Source organism: Rhinolophus sinicus, chromosome X (assembly GCF_036562045.2).
Source record: "Rhinolophus sinicus isolate RSC01 chromosome X, ASM3656204v1, whole genome shotgun sequence".
Taxonomy (NCBI): Eukaryota; Metazoa; Chordata; class Mammalia; order Chiroptera; family Rhinolophidae; genus Rhinolophus; species Rhinolophus sinicus.
Window position 1 is genome coordinate 70,121,774 of NC_133768.1, and position 27,867 is coordinate 70,149,640.

Genomic DNA, 27,867 nt, shown 5'->3' on the forward strand with positions numbered 1-27,867 from the left:
AACAATCATAATAACTCTGTAATGAGCAATCAGGACAGTACTTCTTGGACCAATCAAACTGTGTGAATTTGGAGTCTTCATTTGCATATAAATGGACCAATCAGGGAACGGGTGGAAACTTCTCTCTATATAAGTCAGCCTCCCCCATTTCCCAGCGGAAGTGTACTTTCTGCTGTGTTTCCCTGAGTTGAGTTGTAACACTGGAGCCAACCATTACACTTGAATGAAGTACCTCCCTTCACCTCGCCCCAGATTGGAGACTCCTGTTGGTATTGGATTGGTGGCAGCGACCTTTTGTTGACAGGTTCAACGTAGTTTTTCCATAAAGCTAAATATATTTAATGTTATATTGAGAGATTATGTCCTTATCATTTTATATGAAAACATGCTTCCTTTTATAAAATAGAAGTGGGTATTTTAAAATTTTCCTCCAGTTTGCAAGATAAGAAAATTGGCAATCTTGTGTCTTCCTCTGAATATTTTAAAACGATTTACGCGCCTGAGATCTGGAACCATCTGTCTGGACTACAGAGAAAAGAGAAAAGAAAGAACAGTATTTAACACCTAGCGAGTTGATTTAAGTTGAACAAGTCAAGTGCACTTTCTATGGGAGCTTTGGCAGGAATACCTAAATCTCCTTTGAAAGTCAGGGAAGGCTTCACCGAGGAGGTACCCTTTGAGCTGGGGCTTTAAGGATTAGCAAGGGAGAAATGGCAGGGCATGCCAAGCAGAATTCATAATGTGAGCCCCAGCAGAGAGCACAAAAGAGCTCTCCGTGTCCAGCAGCTCTGAGTAGCCTGGTGGCTGTTGCGTAGAATTCTCGGGGTTAGGTGATCAGAGCTGAACCAGGGGCTATTTTTCTCTACTTGGCCCATTTTCCCTGCAGCTTATTGCACAGTGCTGGGCACACAACTGCAGGACCTCAATAAATACTTGTTGAATTGGGACAGGGTGATCAAGTGTGCTGGGAACCAGGGCATCTGGATTCCTTCTCACGCACCCGCAGTGTGACCTTGGCCAAGTCCCTTTTTTAAGGGCTGCGGCTGGCTGTTTAGTAATCAGCCACCAGTGAGAAGGCGGTGGAGGGGGATGGCGTGAAGCGCCCGGCTTTCTAGAGCCTGGAATCCCTGATTGGCTGCGTGGAGGGCGGGGCGGGCGGCGCGGCGGCGGCGGCCGGCGGAGGTTCAGTTCCTCCTCCGCTCCTGAAGGGGGCGCGGGGAGCGGATTCCCGCCGCCCTTCCCCTCCGGTTGGGCGCCGGGCGGACTGCAGTAGTTGCAGGCGGCGAGCGCAGTGGGCGGGGCAGGGTGGGGCGGTCCGGGCCGGGCCGGGCGGCGGCAGCGGAGCTGCGCCGACGAGACTGGCCTGGGCAGCGGCGGCGGCGACTGAGGCCGCTGTGGGGGCCACCGGGGGGCTAACCGGGGGGCCAGCGGCTCGCTGTGGCCGGTAGCAGCCACGTCGCGCGGCGCGGCACTCCTGGGGCAGCGACGGGCCGCGGCGCTCAGCCTGCTGGTGAGCTACGGCGGGCACACCCCGGCGCGGCGGCGACAGCGGACAGGTTAGAGTGGGGGCAGGGGCGGGCGCGGGAGCAGTCCGGGGCTAGAGAGGGAGCCTGAGCCCCGTCATCTCCAGCCATGTCGGACGAGGCGTCGGCCACCACTTCGTACGAGAAGTTTCTGACCCCCGAGGAACCCTTTCCGCTTCTGGGACCCCCTCGCGGAGTGGGCACCTGCCCGAGCGAGGAGCCGGGCTGCCTGGACATCAGCGACTTTGGCTGCCAGCTGTCCTCTTGCCATCGCACCGATCCGCTCCACCGCTTCCACACCAACAGGTACAAACCGCCGCTGGGGGCAGGGGCGGATGGCCCACACCCTTGCCTAAGCCGGCGACCAGCCGGCTCTCCCCCAAGCCTGGCGCTCCGCCCTGGGTGTGCACTTCTGTTCTTCCCCTCCCCCACCTTTCTCTCCGACCGGCGCTCATTCCCGGGCTCCCTCTCCCTCCCCCTCCCCCTCCTTTTCACCCCTGCCCTCCCGATTTTTCTTTTGGCCGGCATTTTACTCTCTCCCCTTTCCCCCTTTCATCTTCTGACCTTAGGGATTCCTCCTTTCCAACTCCCGCCCCCAGTCTGTCCCCTGCGAATCCCAAACACCCACCTTTGATTTTTAGCTACTCCCCTGTTTCTATCCACCCGCAAAAGTTTAACCCCTTCCATTTCTGATAACGCTATAGAGTGGGTTTCGGATGGCACCATGGATCCTTTGAAAGGTGGTACTTTTAAAGCTAGAATCTTCCTTTCCCATATTTTAACCTGTCTCACAACCCTCTTTCCACCCCCCACCCCCTAGTGAAGCTCTGGGAAACCAGACAATTCTTTTTTCCCTCTCTCCTTTACGAACTCTTTGCTTTCGCCCTTTGGGCTCTGCCAAAATGTATAAGCTTAAATCTGGGAGATACCTTCATGTAGCATATCCCTTGGTTTACTCATCCAGTGGAAGGATGGAGTGAAGCTTAGGATGGGCTTGCTTATTCAAATTTATTCAGAGGGTGCATCCCCTAACTAGTTTTATTAGAGGGAGTGTTCTGGAGAATTCTTTCATGCAAGCATTTAAGTGTTATACTAAATGTGAGGGATTTGAAGTTGTTTTACACGTAGCCCCAACCTTTAAGTGGATGTTTGAGATACATATACAAAGGCCTGGAAGGGTGTGGAGAACAAGGGAGGAGGGGTTCAGCTAGGGAAAATAGTGGAGTTGAATTAAGGAGTCTAGTTCTGATTTCTGATCCAGTTTACCATATGACCATGAACAAATCCTTCCACATTTTAATGTCTTTTGTATGTCCCCCACCATCTCTTATATCAGTTTACAGATTTACTGAGCTTCTACCAAATACAGGGAATGTGTAAAACATGTTTCCTACCTAAGAGAAAGTTATATAGTCTGGAAGCAAGGTATTATAGTTAAACAATCACATAGAACATGAGTATAACACATTTGAAAAGGAAGCGATAGTAAATTTGTTAAAACTATTCCAAATCCTCATTGCAAAAATGAGGAAACTGAGGTCCAGGGAGAAAAGATTGTGTTCAAGGTCATAAAACTGAGTTAGACAAAACCAGGACTGCTCCTTTGGAGCCAGTGCTGAAACTTGGAACAGAGCTAATGGCTTCAATGTTGTAAATGGTTACTATCGTTTTGTTTTTTTTTTAGACTAACTCACAGAAGACTGTTTAACCCATGAGGTGACTATAACATGAATGTAACATATTCACGAAATCAAGTGTGCTTAGGATTGTTTGCACTGGAAAATAGTATAAAAGAATACTTTTATACATATTTGACATTCAAGTTTTGCAACATTGGAGCAAGTTATATACACGGGAAAGTGAAGTGGTTTCAGAATTAGCTTGCTCTGATGCTTAGGGCGAGGGAGTGGGGACAGGCACCTGAGGGTAAGCACTGCCATAACGGTGGGGTGATGGGGAGTGAAGCAAGGAGAATAATGCATTTCTTAGTGCTTGTTCTGTTCTTTCTCCTTTTTTCCTTGTGTTTTCCTATCCCGTTTCTTAGAGACCGTGGTAAAGTCAAGGTAGTCTTGCAGAATGGGGCAGTGAAGATAGAGAGGAAGATTCCTGCTCAGCCCCAGTTTTTCCAAGTCAAGTGTTATTTTTCCTAATTACTGCCTGTTTTTTTAACCCCCACCCACCCTACTTTTCACAAGGCTTGGAATGGCAGTGGGAGGTCTCACGTATTTTACTCTGTTCTTTTCAGCAGAGATGGGGGGGGGAGCAGAATTAGCAATACTTACAGCATATAATGTTTGCTCTGGACTACCTTGCTTTTTAAATCTTTTCTCCTGGAACATTCTGCCTTCTTAGCTCTCCTCAAGAAGGTGTTTGAGAGGACCATGTGCTTCCAGTCATTTCTTTTCAGGAAGAAGTAAACAGCTAAGTCATGTATGTGGGCCAAGTTTAGGCAGTTCTTTTATTTTGGAGTTTTCTTTTTTATGTGTCAATTCTTTTCTTCACATCTCATCATTCACCAATTCAAACAATAATCCAAAAATCAGATATGAATAGTTGAGTGCTGATAGTCTGCTTTGGGTTTAGTCATTATAAAACACATTTCATTGAAAGTAGAAAGCTTGTCAGTGGTAGATACTTGATTTACCTTTATTTTGCTTCTTTCTTGATAAGAAAACTGGAGATTGTTTAATACTCTTGATAAGGGCCTTAAAATGATGACAAATTTGTGCCTCTTCGTGTATTGGGCGCTGGGCTACATTTGCAACCTTCATTAATCAGGAGAGTCAGGCACTATTACTTAGGATCCCTAAGACTGAATGTTTCTAGTGTTCAGCTTAGAGTCACCTGTGATTTAGGTTGATGTCACTGGTCTAGGTTCAGTGGAAAATAAATTGCATGAACACAGCCAGTTTCCTAAGAATTCACATTTTCCTGGGACTATCTTTTAGGATTTTATGACCAAGTAGGGTTTGTCTGGAATTATGAAATACATTTTAATAAGCAAAATAACTTAAATGTGTTTTAAATTGAAATGTCAATATGATACATACTGGTGGTGCCAAAAAAATGTATACAAGTGGACATTGGTCAAAGTTGTTCAAGCAGTAGCTCACCGTAATCAGAAGTGTCTGGACACTGATGGTAACCACTTTGAGCACCTCTTGTAACTGCAGAAGTCAAATGTGACTTGTATTCATTTTTTGTTATCGGTATATATTGAGTATTACAATTTTAATAGTTTTTTCCTTTCTTAAAATGTATGCGGTTTTTTGGCACCCTCTGTATACACACACATTTATGTATATATATTTAGTGGTTAAGAATTTTTTTTTTTTGGTTTTGGGGACAGAATTTTTCTGATGTAGTTGTGGATTTTCTCTTCGTATTTGTCCACCACAGCCTCCACTATCATCAAAAAACGATGTCATTTAGCAAATTGAAAAAAAAATAATGATATTGGTAGGTCTTACAACTAAATTATGAGATGAAGGGGGTTAATATGAACTACCTGATGTGTTTTTCTCTTCATCTTTCAGGACTGCATCAGTACTTTGATATTGAACAATTGTGAAAGCGTGTGGGAGGACAGTGCCTCACTTTTGTACACCCTATTGGCAGGATAGGAAATGAGCTATTGTATAAGGCAATTACTCGGTTATGTGATTTTACAGCCCTGTTTTCAATCACCAGTAACCAGAAAAACCCCAAGACTACTGTGTGCCTTTGGTACTACCCACAGTTTTCCTATCGATATAGAATTTGAGGTGCAGAAGCGCTGTGAGTTGCAGGTAGGAGAACCATGTTCCATAAAGTGAGGCTACAGGGCGGGAGGAATTTGGTTTGGGGTCTTGTTGGGACAAGGTAAGAATGGGGATCAGGAAAAAATACAAAACAAAACCTCTCCTTGGTATCTATCGAAAAAATCTGAAAACACTTATCTGTAAAGACACATGTGCTCCAGTGTTCATTGCAGTTTCATTTACAGTGGCCAAGACATGGAAACAACCAAAGTGTCCTTCGATAGATGAATGGATAAAGAAGTTGTGGTATATATCCACAGTGGTATACTCTTCTGCCATAAGAAAAGATGAAATAGTACTATTTGCAACAACACGGATGGATCTTGAGATTATCATGCTAAGGGAAATAAGTCAGACAGAAAAAGCAGAGAACCATGTGATTTCACTGATATGTGGTATATAAAACTGAAAACAGCAAAAGAACAAGACAAACAAATGAATAAACAAAAACTCATAGACACAGACAATAGTTTAGTGGTTACCAGAGGGTAATGGGGAGTGGGGTGGGAGATGAGGGTAAAGGGATCCAATATATGGTGATGGAAGGAGAACTGACTCTGGATGGTGAACACACAATGGGATTTATAGATGATGTAATACAGAATTGTGCACCTGAAATCTACGTAACTTGACTAACAATTGCCACTCCAATAAACTTTAATTAAAAAAGGGAGGGGATCAGGCTTTGGAGAACTATCCAGGCTAGAAATGTAGATTTGGGAGTAATCAGAACAGAAATTCCAGTAGCGTGACATGAGTGGAACTGTGGCTTACAGAAGTTAAGATAGTAGATGAAACTTTTTAATAAATTTAGCAGGAAAAGCAAGGAGAGATGTAATGTTTGAAAAAATACATTGAAGGTTTCTTTGTGGTTTTTTTTTTTTTTCTGTCTTGTTTAGTTTTTCTGTTCCAAGGATAGAGATTTTAGCTCCTTAGAAGCAGCCCACAGGAAAGGGAGAAATTGAAAATACAAGGGAGTGTGTGGGATGACAGGAGTTGGATGGGATGAACTCAGAAGCCCAAATGGAAGAATTCACCTTAGAAATGACCTGAAATGTTTTTATTTTTAAGACTGTAGAGGGAGTAGGAGGGATGTGTAATGATCCCAAGACAGTTGAGGTCACTGGGAGGAGAGTTGGGAATTGGAGTGAGTCGAGTATGGGGGTTGTGTCATGTGCTCTAACTTGGGACTTTAATGACCTGTTGGGCTCCAGAGGAGTAGCCAAGGTCAGGGTGGCTGGGTGGCTGTATGGGGATTCTGGCAGGGGGTCAGTGAGGAATACACGTGATGCTACGGGACTGTTCCCTGCAAGTGAATGCCTGACGTGGATTTGGAATGATTTTCATCCACCTGCCTGTAGGACGCTATTCCAGAGTGCTCATTGGCTGGATTCTCATCCTGAGAGATGATGGTTAGGTCTACCTAAGAGAAAGGGCTACAGAAGAATGTATAAATGGTGCACATGCTTTTCTTAATTTTGCCAAAATACCATTGAAAGTCCTTTGTGTGTGTGTTCTTAATGAAAAGTCTTGCAGATAAATGTTCTTGGCTTTACCTTTTTTAAAAAAATTAAAATTTGGGCAGCAAGCCTAATTATCGAGTTAAATCCCATTTCATTGGGATTCTTTTCAACATTTTTCTTTAAGATACGGAGAAAGTCTCCTTTGTGAATAATTTTATGGTTATAGCTAGGATCTTAGTGTTAGGTAGCTTTCTCTTAGTGGAATAAGATGTAAATAAAGGCCTTGTAAATTTGAATAGTTCAGTGCTGAGCACATTTACACAGTGATCATTCGTTACACATTTGAAACTGAAAGAACAGCCAAAAAGAATCACACTTAAATTTTTATTATGAAAGCTCATTATAGAAAATTGTGGGCATATACAAAACTATAAAAACCACTCATGATCTCTTGCACTAAAGATGACTGTCAGCATTTTGATGTTAACTTTTAATGTTCTATGTACATATATAATTTTTAAAAATCAGGATCAGGCACCGTATGTGTGTGTGTATGTATAAAATTTGTGGCCAGGTTATTTGCACTTACATTGTGAGTGTTTTCCTTTTCAATAAATTGTCTTAAAAAATACAATTTTAATGATTATAAAAACACTTATTCAGATATATTATTTAATTATTCCCCATATTTGGGGCATTTTCCCTTTTTTGGCTATTACATTATTGTTTGGACATGTTTGTACATAAATCTTTTTTCCAAATTTCTATTTGGGGACGGGGATAGATTCCTAGAAGGACAATGACTGAGTCCAAAGGAATGAACCTTTTTAAAGCTCTTGATACACATACCAAATTGCTTTTCAGTAAGATTATGCCAATTTATCACTCCCACCAGCATTGGATAAAAGTACGTCCTACTTTGTTTTTATCCATATTCCCTTAAAATAATAAAAACAGTATTTGAAAATTAGAAGATAATATGATTTTTTTAAAACCTCAAATAGTAAAAAGTACTATTTTTCTATTTCGTAAATGATTTCTTTCAAGTATGAGCCCAGTTTCCTTGCCACTGTTACTTTTAAAAAAAATGCAAAGGCTTCTAAGAATACCCAGAGCCCCGTTTTATTTGTTAAATGTCATAGATCTGCAAAACTGAGAAACATACTGATTTTGCCCTAAGGTAAGAACACAAAACCAATAATAAACCAAGTCTGCAAATTCCTAATGCCCATGTTAGTGATCTAATAATTAGATTATTAAATACACCATATTTTTTTTAAAGGAAAGTCATTATCACTTGGAAACACACATTTCATCAAAGTTTTGCAAGGTGAAACAAAATTCTCATTAAAAACAATTACTTAACAGCTTTTCTTAGCACATAACACAGTACTGGGCACAGAGAAGGTACTAAGAACTAAATGTTTGTTGAGTGGGTGAGTGAATAAAGGTTGAAAAAAAGTCATACAAGTTGAAGACACAAGAGAAAAAATAGTTTGCTCAGGACACAATGTAGATATTGATTTACCTGTGTCCAGCATAGAACTTATGATTGCTGTTTACAGTTTTTGTCTTATTGCATGACCTGGGCAATTTGATTAATTCTGTTAGGTTTGTTGATTTTTTTAAAAAATGAGGATACTGCCTGCCTAGCAAGCATGTGATGAAACTAGGCAATATTACAAGGTATATTCTTGGATTCTTAGATGAATTTTAGATTTTTGCCTATTTATAAATGTTTGTTGACATCTGCTTTTATATTTACTGAACTATAATACTTTAGTGTGTGTGTGTCTCTGTGTGTGTTTCAGTGCTTTAAAATACTCTACCTTTAGCTCAGAGGAAAAGGTGCCATAGAATTTGTTGGGTTGCCCGAATTTTGTAAATTGAGAACTTTGGAATTAAGATTCGTCATACAAAATAAGAGGGGAAGTTAAAAAATAAAATACACAATTCAAGAAAAAACTGGATTTAATGAAGGATGAGAAACAACCTAATAATAGGTGAATAACACTTTTCTTCAGGAAGTCATTATTTCAGTACCTTATTAATATCGGATATACTAAATCATTATCTTAAGGATTAATTTCCTAGGCTACTGCCAAAGCAATGAAGATTATCTCATTACTGGTATAAAGCTAGTGGAAATTTAGAAAAGAAAGCGGATTTGTAGATTTCAAGAACAACAACAACAAAAAAACCTATAACCCTGCAACAAATACTACAGACAAAATGTTAATATCCTTAATGCTTGAAGAACTCTTACAAAATCATAAGGAAAACATTAACAGAAAAACGCTGCAGCAAAATAACTAATAAATATTTTTAATTTTGATCTTGCCAGTAATCAAAGAATTAAAAATTGATATAAAAGTGTTTTTCTCCCATGAGGTAAAATTTTTGAAGTGAGAATTCCAGTGCTGTTAAGGTTTTGGTGAAATGAGCACTTTTATATACTGCTTTGAGGAGTGTAAATCAGTGCAGCCTTTCAGAAGGGTATTTGGCTAAGTAAGTATACTATGACCTTTAGAAGTGTTTGTATTCTATGGCTCAGTACTTTCCTTTCAAGTAATCCATCCTGAGAGATTATATATTTGGGTAAATAATTGTAAACAAAAAGTTTCATCCGTGTTATTTGTAATACCAAAAAAAATTGGAAATAGCTTAACTATATATTATTGAAGGAATAAGGTTAAATAAATTGTGATACATTTAATCAGTGGAATATTATACAGGCATTAAAATGTTTTCAAGTAACATACTTGGGGAAACAGTCAGTATATAATGTTAAGTGAAAAAAAGCTGGATATTAAAATATATGCAGAGTGCTGATTCTGTGAAACAGTACATATGCATGCAGAAAAAGTACCAAAATATTGTGGATTAGTTATTGGGTATTGTTTGTCACTTTAATCTTCTTAATTACTCCTTTCTTATTCCAGCATCTTTGCAATGATCCTGTATAACGTTGATATGTAAAAGTTTTTAAATACAAGAAACTTTGTTGGTGCTTTTTTCTGCCCTGCAATGGCTACCCTCTTCCTTTAATAATAATCATAGCTGCCATGTATTGAGCACTTTTTGTGTCTGCTAAGGGCTCTGTATGCATTCTCATGTAATCTTCCCAATAACTGCATTTTAAAAGTGAGGACACAGGCTTGGAGAGGGTGTGTTTTGCTTAAGCTTGAACAGCAGGCAAGTGACAGAGCAAGAATTTGAACTCAGTTTGACTCCAGACCTTACTCAGAACCACTATGGTATGTTTTGTTTGTGGGTGAATGTTTTACTTTATTCCTAATTTAAATACATTTTTCTTTAAAAATATTTTATTATAAAAGTTTTCAGATAGGTACCAAAGTAGAGAGAATAGTGTAATGAACCGTACATACCCATCACCCAGCTTCAGCAATTATTCACATATGGCAGTGTGCTTTATCAATACCCTTACACAATTGTCAACCCCTTCCTTACTATTTCAAGACAAATCCCAGATGTATTTCATTCATAAATATTGTGTTATATATCCTTAAAAGATAAGGGCTCTTTTGAAAACAATCACAATATCATTGTCATACCTGAAAGCGAGATAACTCCCATTCCTCGTGAATACATCTTATCAGTATCTTTAAATTGAATGGATTCTGTGATTCCTGTTGTGATTTCTTTTGTGTTGTGTTTTTAAGGTGGAACTTAACTTCTTGTGGAACAAGCGTTGCCAGCTCAGAATGCAGTGAGGAGCTGTTTTCATCAGTTTCTGTTGGAGATCAAGATGATTGCTATTCCCTGTTAGATGATCAAGACTTCACTTCTTTTGATTTATTCCCTGAGGGGAGTGTCTGCAGTGATGTGTCTTCTTCTATTAGCACGTACTGGGATTGGTCAGATAGCGAGTTTGAATGGCAGGTGGGTTTTTGTTATATTGCGATCATTACTAAGTAGAAGTATGAATTTCTATTTTGATATTTTCACCTCTACTGCAAAGCAAATTTCTCCAGTGTTTATCTAATCCTGCAGATTCTCTGACAACATTGAGAATTAGATGGAATATGCATTCTTTATTTCTGCTTATATACCTTTTAGGCTTCTGATGCTATAGGTACCTTTTTGTAGATTTTCATGTAATTTAATACTCATATTCCCATTATTATGTATCATCAGTACCTTTCTATGCTTGAATCTCAGTGAATTTACTTTTCCTACATTATAATAAATAGCCTTTATGTCCTTATAGGCACAGTGTCCTTATATCAGGGTCATGTTATATATCTAGGATCACAAACCATTATTATCTTGAATATATAATTTTGAGTTCTATTATCTGAAATACAATATAATTTCTCACTTTGTATTCTCTTCGTATGTAGAGCTGTTTTTCGCTTGACACTTTTTTCTTGTGGCACATATACCATGTAAAATGTCTTTGTGGCAAAATGTTTGGAAAGGCTGCCTTATAATGAGTGCAGTCTCTCAGAAAATGTAGATTGTGTTATTGCAACATCTATTTTCTGATTGTGAAAAGACAACATTTAAAGAAGCTTTCTTTGCATACAGCAAATGTTGTATTCCACAGATACTTGAATGTTTACTGTGTTTGAAAGCCATCTAAATATTTGAGGTTGTATTCCAAAGGAGGAATCAGATACTATTTTATTTCAAACATTTTTTTATGAAAACAATGTAAAATATAAAAAATAAGAGTCTCCGGCAAGTCCCACTCCACTGTGGTTAGCACTGTGAAGAGCTTGTGCAGATACAAGTATGTTTGTCTAGCATTAAAAACACACACAAATGGAATCATACTTCAGCCACTCTTTGGCTCTTTGCTTTTTTCAACTAATATATCTCATTCTTTTTGATAGCTACATCATAATTTAATCAATTCCTTAATAATGGGTATTTAGATTGGTTTCAGTTTTTTCTTGTTATAAACAATGCCACACTGAAAATTAAGAGTTTTTAAAGAGGAAAGAAATAATCTATATCTCTATTTTTAAATTTTATGTAAATTTAAAGGCTTCTATTTTATATATAGTTGTAAATATGATTTGGATAGAAAATATAATTTTTTCAAACTTTGAAAAATTGATATAAAATTCACCATTTAAATAATTTTAAAGTGTATATTTCATCAATTTTTAATATATTCACAATGTAGCCATCACCACTAATTCCAGGACATTTCCATCACCCCCAAAAGAAATCCATACCTGTTGGCAGATAGTCTCAATTCCCTTTGCCCCATCACCTAGGAATCACTAATAATCTACTTTTTCTATGTATTTGCCTTTCTGGACATTTCATATAAGTGGACTCATATATGTAGCCTTTTGTGTCTGAATTCTTTCACTTAACATGACGTTTTCAAGGTTCATCCATGTTGTAGCGTGTAACAGTAGTTCATTCCTGTCTTAGTCAGCTCAGGTTGCTAGAACAAATAACATAGACTGGGGCGGGTGGCGGGGGGCGCTTAAACAACAAACATTTATTTCCACAGTTCTGGAGGCTGGAAGTCCGAGATCAGAATGCCAGCATGGTCAAGTCCAGCATGTTACTGTACAAAACAACACGAGATTAAATCAAGCACTAGAGAAAACGATGCAATCGAGAGGCTCAGTAAACATAAGATGTATGAGGCTGCTGCCAGCTTGACACAGCATACTGTTTGACAGTACCCCCCTTTTTTTTAATAAGTAGAAAGAGTATACTCTGAAATAACGATGAAAAGTTCAGTATAGTAAATACATAAACCAGTGACAGTCATTTATCATTATCAAGTATTATGTACTGTACATAATTGTGTATGCTATACTTTTAAACCACTGGCAGTGCAGTAGTTTTGTTTCTAGCAGCATCACAACAGACACCTGAGTAATGCATTGTGCTGTGAGGTTATGACGGCTAAGATGTTCACTGGGCAATAGGAATTTTTCAGCTCCATTATAATCTTATGGGACCACCCTTATATATGTGGTCTGTCATTGACTGAAACATGCGATGAGTGACTGTGTGTGAAAGTTCCAGTTTCTTCATATCCTGGGTGACTACACTTGGTATTGTCTCTCCTTTGGTTATAGCCATCCTACTATGTGTAAAGTGGTATCTCATTGTGGTTCTGATTTGCATTTCCCTGATGACTAATGGTGTTGAGCATACTTTCATGTGTTTATTGGCTATTTGTATATCTTTGGAAAAAATGTCTAGTCAAAGCCTTTGCCCATTTTTTAAATTGTGTTATTTGTCTTTTATTACTGAATGATAAGAGTTCTTTATATATATATGGCTACTAGATCCTTATTATATACATGATTTGCAAAAATGTTTCCCATTCTGTGGGTTGTCTTTTCACTTGATAAGTGTCCTTTGACACACAGAAGTTTTTAGTTTTAATGAAATCCAATTTATCTGTTTTTTTCTTTGAATGCTGTGCTTATGATGTCATATTTATTTTTATTTCAAAAAAACATTGGTTATGCAGGTTTTCACGTATTTCCTTCTCAGTATTAGAATTTTAGTTCTTAAATTTAGGTTTTTAGTCCATTTTGAAGTACTTTTTTTTAATAGTTTTTTTAAAAAAACTTTTTATTTATTTTAAGTGTGTTTTTCCAGGACCCATTAGCTCCAAGTCAAGTAGTTGTTTCAATCTAGTTGTGGAGGGCGCAGCTCACAGTGGCCCATGTGGGGGTTGAACTTGCAATCCTGTTGTTCAGAGCACCGTGCTCTAACCAACTGAGCTAACCGGCTACCCATTGAGTTACTTTTTGTATATGGTATAAGATAGGCATCAAATTTATTCTTTTGCATGTAGATATCCAGTTGTCCCAGCACCATTTGTTGAAGAGGCCATATCTTATCAAATGGTCTTGGTACCTTTGTGGAAAATGAATTGGTCATAGACATATAGGTTTAGTTCTGCACTCACAATTCTATGTTATGCCATTACCACACTGTTTTAATTGCTCTGGCTTTGTAGTAAGGTTTGAAATCAGGAATTGTGAGTTCTCCCACTTTGTTCTTTATCAAGATTATTTTGGCTATTTGGGGGTCCCTTTTGCAATTCCATATGAATGTTAAGATTAAGTTGTCCATTTTTGCAAAAGTCAGAATTTTGATAGGGATTGCATTGAATCTGCAGATCGATTTGGGGAGTATTGCCATTTTAACAATATTAAATATTCCAGTCCATGAACAATATTAAAAAAAAAGACCAGATATTTATTTAGGTCTTCAGTTTCTTTCAGTGACGTTTTGCAGTTTTCAGTGTCCAAGTCTTGTACCGTTTCCCCGAAAATAAGACCTACCCAAACAGTCAGCTCTCATGCGTCTTTTGGAGCAAAAATTACTATAAGACCTGGTCTTATTTTACTATAATATAATACCGGATCTTATTTTACTATAATATAATACCGAATCTTATTTTACTATAATATAATACCGAACCTTATTTTACTATAATATAATACCGGATCTTATATAAGACTAGGTCTTATAGTAATTTTTGCTCCAAAAGACGCATGAGAGCTGACTGTCCGGGTAGGTCTTATTTTCGGGGAAACACGTTACTTCCTTGGTTCAATTTATTACTAAATATTTCATTCTTTTGATGCAGTTGTATGTAAATGGAATTGTTTTCTTATTTTCATTTTCAGATTATTCATTTCCAGTGTATAGAAATACAACTGATTTCTGTAATTCGATTTTGTATCCTGTAGTTTTGCTGAACTCATTTGTTAGCTTTAATAGTTTATTTTTTCTTTGTGGATTCTTTAGGGTTTTCTATATTTGAGATCATGTCATCTATAAATACTAGAGATAGTTTTTCTTCTTCCTTTTTAATCTGGATGCTTTTTTTCTTTTTTCTTTGGCTTAATTGCCGTGGCTAGATCTCCAGTACAGTGTTGAATAGAAGTGGCAAAAGAAGGCATCCTTGTCTTTTTCCTGATGTTAAGGGAAAAGCTTTCAATCTTTCACCATTGAGTATAATGTTAGCTGTAGGTTTTTCATAAATGCCCTTTAACATATTGAATTTCCCTTTTGATCCTAGTTTGTTCATTGTTTTTATCTGAAAGGGTGTTAGATTTTTGTCACATGCTTTTTCTGTATCTACTGAGATGACCATGCAGTTTCTTTCCTTCATTCTGTTAATCAGTGTGATATACTACACTGATTGATTTTTTTTTTTGTATGTTGACCCACCGTTGCATTCCTGGAATTAATCCTCATTGGTCATGGTATATAACCCTTTTAATATGCTGCTGGATTTGGCTTGCTAGTATTTTGTTGAGGATTTCTGCATCTGTATTCGTAAGGGATATTGGTCTGTAGTTTTCTTGTGATATCTTTGTAGGGCTTTGGCCTCATAGAATGAGTTTGGAAGTGTTCCCTTTTCTTCTGCATAAAGTATTGCAATAAGATTTTACTCTGCCATAAAGGAGAATGAAATCTTACCATTTGCAACAATATGGATGGACCTAGAGAACATTATGTTAAGTGAAATAAGTCAGACTGAGAAAGACAAATACCATATGATCTCACTTATATGTGGAATCTAAAGAACAGAATAAGTGAGCAAATTAAACAGAAATAGAGATACAGAGAAAAAACTAATGGTTGCTAGATGGGAAGGGGGTGTGGATGGGGAAGAAAGTGAAGCGATTAGAAAGTACAAATTAGTAGTCATAATATAGTCACGGGATATGAAATACAAGATGGGGAATATAATCAGTAATGTAAAGATTATGTAAGGTGCCAGATGGGCACTGGACTTATTGGGGGATCACTTCATAGACTGTGTAGATGCCTGACCAATGTGCTATACACCTGAAGCTGTAGTAGAAAAATATTGAATGTCAACTACAGAGGGTGCCAAAAAATATATATACACATTTTAAGAAAGGAGTAACCTGTATTAAAATTGTAATAATATATACCAATAACAAAAGATGAATACAAGTCATGTTTGACTTCTGCAATTACACGAGGTGCTCAAAGTGGTTACCATTGGTGTCCAGACACTTCTGATTACAGTGAACTATTGCTTGAGCAATGTTGCCCAAAGTGTCTACTTGTATATACATTTTTTTGGCATCCCTGGTATAATTAAATAATGTATTTAATCAGAAGTGTCTGGACGCTGATGGTAATCATTTTGAGCACCTCTTGTAATTGCAGAAGTCAAACGTGACTTGTAAACATCTTTTGTTCTTAGTATATATTGCATATTACAATTTTAATACAGTTTTTTCCTTTCTTAAAATGTGTATACATTTTTTTGGCATGCTCTGTATATATGTTGTCACAGGATGTGGAGTACAGCATAGGGAATATAGTCAATGGAATTATAACAGCTATATACGATGTCAGAGGGGTAGTAGGTTGGGGGGGGTTATCACTTTGTGAGGGGTACAAATGTCTATTACATTGCTTTGTACACCTGAAACTAATAAAAAAAGATTCTCATTTAACATGTAAACCTTTTCATGATCTCCATAGTGACTCTTAATGACTACATAATATTCCTGGTACTAGACATGCCAGAACTTGTCAAACCATTCCCCTATGTACATCTGTTGCACGTTTTTTTCTATTAAAGGTAACACAGCAGTGAGCATCTGTGTGGGTGCCTTTTATTCTTCAGTGCCTCAGTTTTTTAAATGCACACTTTGTATTTAAAATCGGAAGTTTTTTAATAAAGTAATTACATGGAGCCCTGATAATTCTGAGAAATTGTTTTCTGCTTATTTCATGTGATTTATTTAGCATTTTTATAATGTTGCAAAGTGGCAGGCAGTTTTTAATTGTTGACTTCTTCACTCATTTCATGAATAGAGAACTATCTTCAACCACTCACTGTTCATGTACATGACTGACTACGACATTGGAACAAAAATCAGGCCTGCCTTAGTAATGTGTTTTCCCCCTTAGGAAATTGGAGTGTGGGTACTCTGTTGCCATGGATAATTGCTATTTAAATATGCTGAAAGGTTTAAAATGCTCTTTTGTCTTTGTGGGACCTCGTAATGATGAGCAATAAATTATCCAAGAAGATAATTACAAATTATGTGTTAGGATTAATACAGACTAAAAATTGTTGACTGTAGTTAAAAATTCTGTGTTACCTCTGTTACGATTAAAAACTGTACCTGTTTAAATCTTTCTTTTTAACAGATGTTTCAGTTACTACTAAAGTAAATATAAATGATTCATAGATTCTGGGAAGTAGTAGATACTAACTACTTAATAAGGCAGGATTTTAACCTTAGAATGAAGTAGCATCTTAGTGTTTGAAGTAGCCTCAAAGCATTTTGCTTTGCTGATAGTTTTCTTTGCGTGCAGTCCTTTTATTACTGAAGATATATTTGACTAGTCTTACAGCTTGAGGAATTATTTTATTGTTGAGCAGGAAGGCATAGAAAATTTAAAGAGTAATTCAGCTGTCACACTTAAAACGTAGAGGTGCAATTTGAAATTACACATCAGCTGTTACAGAAATGAGCTTACTCATAAAATTTTGCTGCATGTTGCAGAAAATGTGGCAGAGGTTTGATTTAATTCTCCCTAAATGTCACAATTACTGATTATAATATAAATATACCAAATATTGTCTGTGAAAAATGTGGGATGAGAATTATTAAGCATTTTGATCCTGAAATATGTTATCAGTTACAAAATGGAAAATTGCTGGTCTAATAAATATACAAGAGCCCATATAATTAACTGTCATGTACATCTGCTGCTCTCATCCCATATCTCCAATTGATTACTTGACATTTCCACTTAGATGACCTTATTATTTAATGCTAACCTGTTATCTGTTGCTGAGTCCTTAATCAGTAATGAAACTTCCAGTTATAGTGGGAAAAAATAGAGTCTGCTTTTTGACATGTCTTAAGAGTGTAGTGAAAAATAGCTATTGTCATTTCAAAGGACTCGTACTTGCTTCTCTCTGAATCACTACAAACTCTCCATATCCCAAATTGCATTCTTCTCTCTTACCCAGAACTTGCAAGGTAGGATGTCTTTGCGTAGTCGAAAGCAGTGGACTTGTGTCCTACTTTGGATCTTGTCGCTAAGTGACCGTCCCTGGACATAACTTTTCCTTAATTGTAAAATGAGGGTGTTAGCCTAGAAGATCTGTGTAGCATTGCTTCAGGTCTCTTACTGTAAAAATTGAGGTGTTTTAAGTGCATCACCCTGGATGGGTTTTATGACTGAAATGTTGCCAATTTTCTTCTGGTCCCACGTTGATCATGTGTCTATTATTCTTGTCCATTCAGTTATAAACAGCCTTGTAAATTGTTTTTCATTTGAAATTTTCTCTGTTCCCATTTTTCTTTCCATTTTTGCTTATCTTTGTCCAGACCTAGATCAAACCAGCTTCCTGTCTAATTCCAGTCTTTTCTTACTTTATTTTGTCCCCATACTGCTTTTTAACTCATCTTCCCTCAAGACCAGTTTCATTAAGTTAACTTCTACTTACCCTGTTTCCCCGAAAATAAGACCTAGCTGGACAATCAGCTCTAATGCGTCTTTTGGAGCAAAAATTAAACACACAATGGGATTTATAGATGATGTAATACAGAATTGTACACCTGAAATCTATGTAATTTTACTAACAATTGTCACCCCAATTAAAAAAAAAGATTAGAGAAGAAATCAAAAAAATTAATATAAGACCAGGTCTTGTATTATAGTAAAATAAGACTGGGTATTATATATTGTATTGTATTGTATTGTATTATATTATATTATATTATATTATATTATATTATATTATATTATATTATATTACATTACTTTATATTATATTATATTATATTATATTTTATATTATATTATATTATATTATATTATATTATATTATATTATATTTTATATTATATTATATTATATTATATTAGACCAGGTCTTATATTAATTTTTGCTCCAAAAGACGCATTAGAGCTGATTGTCTGGCAGGGTCTTATTTTCGGGGAAACACGGTAGGAACGTCAGCGGCTTACTTCTACATGTCATCCACCAGTTTCTGGTTCTTCTCTTAGCTTTCAAATCCCTGGCGTGATTTTCTGTTTTAATTATGTTGGTTTCCTTACCCTCATCCTATGTTTTTCCATCTGTTTTATTGAACTGTTCTCCTTACCTGAATGCCGTTCCTTTTCTCCCTTCTGTCATTCTGAGAGACGACCTTGTGAAACTTAACCCAGCCACTTTAGTAACGTGGCATTCTCTGAGGATTTATGCTATCATTTTTAAGGGTCCAAAACCATGGCAAGAGATAGAAAAAGCAAAATGTGCCAGGCTTGTTACCTCATTTAAACCTTTCAACAATCCTTTGAGATGGATGACATTAACCATAACTTACACTGAAGACCCTGAGGCTCAAAGAAGCAAACTAACCTCTACAAGGTCACATGGCTGTTGAGTAGTGGAGCTGGGATTTCAAGTCTGGGATTTTCTTTCTTCTCCCTGAAAAACATGGCCAAAGAATCATTAGTTGCCATTCTTTCCCCCCTTACTCCCTCCTCAAAACAAACTTAAACACAATTAAAGACACATTTAAATGCTTACCATGGTCTGACACCTAGTAGATAATTGCTAAAGATTTAGATGAAAATTTTTCTTAAATGTTGAGAGTGTAGATATTTTGAGTGTTCCTTTCTCTACCTAATTTATCAAAGAAGCTTAAAGTAGGGGAGGCCTTTCATCTGATGAGTGTCTTATTTTCTTTTAGGAATCTTAGGGAGAGCTTTAATGTAGAAATGTGATTTGAAGTCTTTCAAAGGGAAAATAGCAAAACATTTTCTTTTTTGACATTAAAGGCTGAAAAAGAGATGGCCTTCATGTGTGCATTCAGTAATCATCCTTTCATGACTGACACTGACTAGATAATATTAGGGCTAAGAGTGAGCAATTCAAGCAGTGTAGTTACATAGAAGTCACACAAATTTTGACTGTCAAAGTGAAAATGTGGTTTTTAAGAGTAGTAGCTAACTTAGACAATTTCATTCTAAATGTCATGGTCATCTTGTCTAGTGATCAGCCCCATGCTTGTGGCTTCATTCCTCTCTTCTATGCGATGGACTCTCCAATGCCTGCTCCCTGGTAGCTCTTCTGAGCTTTAATCCTGCAGCTTTACCTCACCGTTAGATATTTCTACTGATGACCTGTCATCTCAAACCTAACATTTGTCATTTTCTGTGTTGTATAATTGTATGTTTATGTTATTGTCTTCCCAAGTAGAGTATAAAGTTCTTGGGTAAAAACCAGGACTTACACTCCTTTGAATCCCCTAGTCCATGTTATGGTGCTGTGGGTCCAACAGGAGGCCAGATACATGTGATTACAGTACTCTTCATGGCAAAAGTACTTCAAAAGCTTTAATATTCAACCAGAATTCAGATAGAATCGCAAAGTCTATAGAACCAAACAGCGACAACAAAATGGTTCTGTTTTGTACCTTGTAAGAACAAAAGCATTATCTTTGAAAATTATGTGCTCCTTGTAGAAGAAAAGACTATTTTTTTGATGAATGACTTAAACACATTTATTTAAAATTAAATCCATTCTGAGTTTTGGAGGTGATAGATATGTTTATTATCTTGCTTATAGTGACGGTTTCACGGGTATATACCGTGTTTCCCCAAAAATAAGACCTAGCCAGATAATCAGCTCTAATGTATCTTTTGGAGCAAAAATTAATATAAGACCCGGCCTTATTTTACTATAATAGAAGACTGGGTCTTATATAATATATAATATATAATACATAATATATAATATATAATATATAAAATATAATATATAAAATATAATATAATACCGGGTATAATATATAAAATAATGTAATATAATATAAGACTGGGTCTTATATTAATTTTTGCTCCAAAAGACGCATTAGAGCTGATTGTCCAGTTAGGTCTTATTTTCGGGGAAACATGATACATATGTCCAAGCTCATCAAATTGTATACATTAAATATGTACAGTTCTTTGTATATCAGTTATAACTCAGTAAAGCTGTTAAAAAATTAAATTCATTCTAACTGGCTTTTTGAATAGGCAGTATAAAATTATAGCATGTATTTTTGCTGTTCATCTCACTTTAAACTGATTTGATTTTCTGTGTGTTAGGCTTGCTTGCATTTCTCCTTTGTCTACACATTGTCTCTGAACACTTTTTCCTTAATTTTTCTTTTATAATACTTCTGGTCTTTAAAGTGTTTTGCTTTACATTAATGTCATAACTTAAAAGATTTTAATTGTCTCGAGGTTATAGGTACAGACTTGAGGACAAGGACCATGATTTATTTGTCTTTGTATTGGCAGTATGTCTAGCAGTGTCTGGCAAAGAGCCAGGTCATGGCAGATCCCTCAAGTCTCTTGAGATGGAGACCAATGCTCCTTATTCATTATGCTGTGTGAGCCCTAGCCTGCATTCACATTATGAATTCAAAAGCTTAATGACGATTGACTCTTAAGATAGCGTTTTAACAAGTGTTGATTATGATTTTAAGCTTTTGGAAAATTGCTGCTTTGTCTAAAGTAGGAGTGGATCAGAATTAATGTCTTCTGATTCTGTATTTGTCATTGGTCTTTTATTAAAGGAATTTTTAATCAGTATAACATATGTTGTGGTATTTAAAATGTATTCATTAAAAATTTTGCTTTCCATGCCCCTTTCTCGTAATTGTTATCAAGTTACCGGGCAGTGACATTGCCAGTGGGAGTGACGTGCTTTCTGATGTTATACCCAGTATTCCAAGTTCACCTTGCTTGCTTCCTAAAAAGAAAAACAAGCACCGGAATTTAGATGAACTTCCTTGGAGTGCAATGACAAATGATGAACAGGTAGAGATCGCGACATTCTTAATTAAAAGCATATATGTGGAGAATATGTGAAACTCAATTTATTGCCTGTTTACAGTCACTGGGTAAATGTGGGTTGTTTAATAAATCTGAATTTGAGTTTTAATTAACTGTTTTGCAAGGAACAAATATAATAGTAAGTGCTTTGACATTTAAACACATTATAAATGAACACTAAATGATCAGAAGTTTTGGCATTAATCTTGTTTATTATAATTTTTCATCACATAGGTGGAATATATTGAGTATCTGAGTCGTAAAGTCAGTACTGAGATGGGTCTTCGGGAGCAACTTGACATTATTAAAATAATTGATCCTTCTGCTCAAATCTCCCCTACAGATAGTGAGTTTATTATTGAACTTAACTGTCTCACAGATGAAAAACTGAAGCAGGTATGTAAAGAAAATGTATATTGTTCTGCCATTAAAAACACCATTGTTTTATAACGTGCGTACTTGAATAATCTTATGTAAATACATAGATAATTAAGGTCAAAATCACTGTTGTGAAATGTAATATTGGAAAAAATGATGGTAATAGTTGAAAACATATGGTTGTAAGAGATTTTTCTGTACATATTACCTGGCAGTACCTTTCTGGGATCACGTGGATCTATAATCTGCTTTTTAGTTGTGTAGGCTTTGAAACTTAATTTCACCACACGAGGGGTGGTTACCCTAAGGTATAGATTTATTCTATTTCAGCTTACAAAAGACAGATTGACAGAGTCAAAATACTGATTATTGAGAGGTATACTTGAATGAAATCTGAGCTGAAGGATTTGAATAGTCTTAGGGAGTAATTGAGCCTGGCTACGGTCAAACGTAATTAATTAGTTTTTCTTTCTGCTATTCTGAAATACACATTTCTGATAACTTCTAAATACAGTCTTGACTGCTCTCTTTTTCTCTGGTACATAGTTAAGTGAATACTTACATTCTACTTTTTGAATTTTTTTACATTTATCATCATTTACGAAACGTTTTTCTCATTTCAGTATTTCTCTCAACAGATATATTATAATTTTCTATATATGCCAGCCCATTTTTTATTAGTATGGTAAATTGAGGCCTTGGATTTGAAGACAGGTACCGTGGGCCCCTAGTTAAGATTTATGAAACGCCCTAATGTTAGATATAATTAGCAACATACTTAAATCATCTTAAATCATCGTAAGTGGAGACTTTTAAAAAAATGTCTTATTTCATTTATTTTATTGTCAGTTTCTGTTTCTGAGTGTTACACTATAATCCTAAGTTTGGGAGGCCCGTATATTTTCTTCCATTTACTGAGTATATTTTATGTGTGCTTTTAAAATCTAGCTCCGTAGTATGTATTCTAGAATTTTGAACATTGTCAAGAGATTTCTTTTGTCCTTCTGTTATACCTATGTACATCTGTAGCTCTTTTGGCAGTCTTTTAAATTAAGTACAGTATTCTTCTTTCCTCCACTATTTTGAGGGTAGAATGTCAAGGAACAACACTAACCAGTTTTTGTCTGCGTGTTCCAAGGTCAGAAACTATATCAAGGAGCATAGTCCTCGCCAGCGGCCTGCAAGAGAGGCCTGGAAGAGAAGCAACTTCAGTTGTGCCAGCACCAGTGGTGTGAGCGGTGCCAGTGCCAGCAGCAGCAGTGCCAGCATGGTCAGTTCTGCAAGCAGCAGTGGGTCCAGTGTTGGAAACTCTGCTTCAAACTCCAGTGCCAACATGAGTCGAGCACACAGTGACAGCAACCTTTCTGCAAGTGCGGCAGAGCGGATTCGGGATTCCAAAGTAAGACGTCTAATCAGTACAAAACTCTACCTTTCAAGGTTAACATTAGAAACCAGTACTACATTTCTTTAGAGTTAAGCTCCTGCTGTCTGGCTGATACCAGTTTTGGTTTGAAGTGAACAAGCAGGGTACTTTGCTGTTGAACAAAGCCCTTCAGGCTGAGTGCTTTGAAATGTTATTGTGACCCACAACCGTGCCATTCAATTTTATCTGATTTTTGTATCTTTTAAGTAAGATAAAGTGATGGAAACAATGAGCGGATCTCACTAAGTTTCTGTCTATTAATTAGCTCCTAAGAATATTCTGTCTTTCATGTTTTCTTAATGTTTTAGTCTTGAAAGTTTCTTCTTAGCCCTTTATAAAATGTAATAATGCTTTCTTTAATTTCTATCTCTTATCACAGTTGAACAAATTGTGTATGTTATTGGGCATATGAAAAATAGGAGGTAAAATAAGTATATGTATGGTTCCGTGATGCTTAGCAGAGGAATTCAGTTCCTTGCAGTGGTGACAGTCTGGAGCCAACTTAAGGATGATAAAGGTGTCTCTAACTCTTTGGAAACCCAGTGGTGACTAGAAGATACACAAAGATTCCTTCTCTGGCTTTTACCGAAGTAGCAGAAACAGAGCCAGCTTTGTTGGTTGCCAAGGGATTGATTCCTCTGGATATGTGGTCATTCCTTTTTGGCATCAGTTCACCAGTGACGAGGAATAGAGTCCCCACTGGGTTTCTAATGGGCTTTGAAGAAGGTATTTGCTTAATATGAAAAAGACATGATTCTTTCATGATCACGGTGAAATTGCTAGTGCTTTTGGATGAAAGGCACCTTGAAAGCATACCCATTAGAGATTTTGGAAATGTTCTCTCCGTTTGTGTTCAGTATTGTTCACTGTGTATTCACGCTGCACTGACAGCAGTGTACCTTAATTTGATTTAAAGACGTCTTTGAAATGATTAGTTAGCTGTAACTAGTCAAAACAATCAAGTTTCAGTCCTTCCTTATCGGAACATTCACTGGTCAAATACCATAAAAATAAGAATCTTAAAGAATCATTTTCAAGTCTAAGCCAGTGGCTCATTTATTGGAACCAGGAACACACTACAGAGGAACTTGAACATCTCTAAAAATGCTGAAGATACAGATTTGATCCATAAGATACTTTGAGGTGGATATGCCAGAACTAAATCTTACTGATCTAGAAATTTGTACTTTGACAGAAGCGATCCAAGCAGCGGAAGTTGCAGCAGAAGGCCTTACGCAAGAGGCAGCTGAAAGAGCAGAGGCAGGCTCGCAAGGAGCGGCTCAGTGGGCTCTTCCTGAATGAAGAAGTGTTGTCCTTGAAAGTGACGGAGGAAGACCATGAAGCAGATGTAGATGTCTTGATGTAATAAGGGTGAAGCAGTCAGCATTCTTTCTAAGCATTGAAGTATTCTATACTGATTTGTTTACATGCATCTTGACCAAACGTTTGGTTAGGGTTGTGCTGACCACCATTAAGAATTTAGGCCCGTGGTTCTCAGCAGGTGGTCCCCGGACCAGCAGCTTGAACATCACCCAAGACCTGTTAGTGATGACGCATACTGTGGGGCCCCACCCAGGCCAGGTGAATCAGAAGCCCGGGGGTGGGGACCAGCGTTGTGTTTTACCAAGTACTGGAGCATTCTGCCAGTGTACTCTAGTTTTAAGAACCACTGATTTAATAAATGTTTTAACTATTTAAACTTTAGGGTGGTTAAGTAGGCTTTTTCAAAGACCGGTACTTTTACAGTGTAGAAGATTTCAAGGTACTGCTGACAAGTAGTTTATTATGTCAGTATATGTACATGTGTAGAGATCACAGTTCAGTTTCTCTGATGTTACAATTTCTTTGATTACTTTTCCTAAAGGGCCATAGCATGAATCTCAATTCCTAGTGGAAATCTTTTATGGAGGTTGTGGGGGTTGGTGTGGATTGCTGTTTATAATAGTGCCTTCATTAGGTTTAGTTCTGTTTATGTTCATTATTAACTAAAAAAACAGGCCCTAATAGCTTTCCTGTTAGGTTTGTTTTTCACTTTATGTAAATTCAGACTCCTGTAAGTGACGACTACTGAGGAAATCATGTTACTATCAGCTGAATTTTAGACTTGATGCTATGTTGATTAATAGTCAAGTGAGAAAGCAATTAAGCAAAACAGCCAATTCTACTTTTCCACTGCTTTCTGAAGTTTTAGGCTGTGAAACTATTCAAAGGCAGAAAATATCTCTCTTATGTTCTTTTTGTAGGTCTTTTTTCCCCCCAGCACAGCTCTAATTTTTAAATATCTGGTTTAACAGCTTCTGGCACATAAAGAGGTTAATGGTCAAAATTAACTAAAGAAAACCCTTACAGTTCTGCTAACCTCTATAAATCGCTAGAAATACACAGAATAATGAGATAATAGGAAAAAGAAACTCTTAGGTGGTTGGCTGTTAATAAAACTAATTTTAAATGTGAAGTCGGAGTTTTTAAAAAATGTTTTCATGGAGAGTTTATCATGAACATTAGATGTAGTGTGAGTCCTTTTCTTCTACCACATGTCTTTAAATATTCACATGGGTTAAAGAAGGTAGACACTGATACTACTGACAATCAAGCTGCTTTCTGACTTTCATAATCTTCATTTTGTTGTGGATACTTTGGCAGGTAATCATGATAGTGTAGGAGTTGGAATCAGTAGTTTTTAAACCTAGAGTCAGCTTGATGGGGATTTCTACTTTAACTTTTCAATCATATCAAGTAACTTGTTAAGATAAAGATTAATGACTTAAATTCTTAATTTAAAATTCTTCATCTAAATATAAAGGCTTAACCTTTGCTCACATTCGTATGTTTTGAAAATTGAATTTCATTTTGGTTCCTTGAAGTTTGAAGAATTCAAACTGAGGATAAAAATTGCTATATTGCAGCTTTGCTGAGGTCTGTGGTATGGTTGTAACAGTTTGAAGACTACTAAATTCATACTTTAAAATTTTACTAAAATAAAAGTATATATGTGTGTGTGCTTATCAGTTGGAGTAGTCCTTCTGACTTTCCTCTTACCCCTCTTTGGTGCTCCTGACCAGCTTAGAGGCCCCAAAGAGAGCTTGGGGATAGACCCCAGAATACTCTGAGGAAGGTGGGAGGGGTCAACCTCATTGTGTGTGCCCTTTCAAGTATGGGAAGAGGAAATGGAGAGAAGAGCGAATGCAGCATCATTCTCTGTCTGCTCTTAGCAAAAACAAAATTCCAGAGAATGATTGTTCTCTGTACCTACTCTTTAAGGCAAACAGGCCCCTTGTGGAGACCATAGAGCAGCATTTATTTGTTAAATACTTGGAAAGAATTTACTTGACAGTGACCTGTAAGAGAAAATCCTAAACAGGGTCATGATGTAATAAGACCAATTTCTCTACTCTCCCAACGATCATGTAGTCTTATTACCTTAGATGGAACTTAGGTCACTATTAAACAAGTTTACCGAAGCGCCACAAAGCCAATTTTAAAAGTATATAAAGGTTTGAGAGTTTATAATATAGTGTGCCATGAAATTTTGTGTAAATCTGGATGAACTGTTTTTTAGAGATAGTCCCCAAAGTTGATTTGAAGGAAATTGAAATACCTCTCTGATTAAAAGAAAGTAAACAACTTGGGTTTGCTTATGATTCAGAAGGGAGATTACAAAGTCTTCCTCCATTCCCCCCCAACACACACAAAACACCCCCAGCAGAAAAAGACAAAGTTCTCTTGTCTTTGTTAATGTGCTGTACTTTTGTTCTGTTTTAATGCCTCGTGTAGACAATTCAAGTTTGAATTATTTCTTTCTTAGAATAAGTAGTAACTTATTCAATCTGGTATATCTCTGAGTTCAATTTAAAACAAACCGAACTCTGTTTTTTTTTTTTTTAATGTAAGCCCTAACTAAACAATTAATAAAAATGTGAGACTTAAACTTGCTCCGTCATCAGTTCTCATCTGTAGAGAATTGACACTGGAGCAAATAAGTCTCCCCCTTTAAAAATAAGTCTTACTGACTGAGAGCATGATAAAATCCCGTGAGATTTATCCAGAAACATTTTATTAGAGGTCTCGTATGTACCATGTTTCCCCGAAAATAAGACCGGGTCTTATATTAATTTTTGCTCCAAAAGACGCGTTAGGGCTTATGTTTAGGGGATTTCATCCTGAAAAAATCATACTAGGGCTTATTTTCTGGTTAGGTCTTAATTTTCGGGGAAACGTGGTATGTCAATTATATTTTAATGAAACTGAAAAAAAGATATAGAAGTCTGTCAGTCTCCACCACAACTTTTTCAAGTATGAACCTTGAGTGAAACGAAATGGCTTATCTTTTTCTACAGTTTTGCAATGGGATTAAAGTAAGACAGTGTAGTATGATATGCAGTGGAGTATAAAGGGCTAGTTCATTCTGTCCCAAAGAAGAAG

At 36.9% G+C, this 27,867-nt stretch overlaps 1 protein-coding gene across 1 annotated transcript; it reads left to right on the forward strand.

The window, feature by feature from the left end:
• Window positions 1-1,328: 1,328 nt before the first annotated feature.
• FAM199X (family with sequence similarity 199, X-linked) lies at window positions 1,329-26,450 on the forward strand. The gene is made up of 7 exons (XM_019718802.2): window positions 1,329-1,556; window positions 1,631-1,829; window positions 10,470-10,689; window positions 21,480-21,629; window positions 21,879-22,040; window positions 23,161-23,421; window positions 24,641-26,450. Exons 2-7 carry the CDS (start codon window positions 1,633-1,635, stop codon window positions 24,809-24,811), a joined length of 1,161 nt encoding a protein of 386 aa, XP_019574361.1. The 5' UTR covers window positions 1,329-1,556; window positions 1,631-1,632; the 3' UTR covers window positions 24,812-26,450.
• Window positions 26,451-27,867: the final 1,417 nt, after the last annotated feature.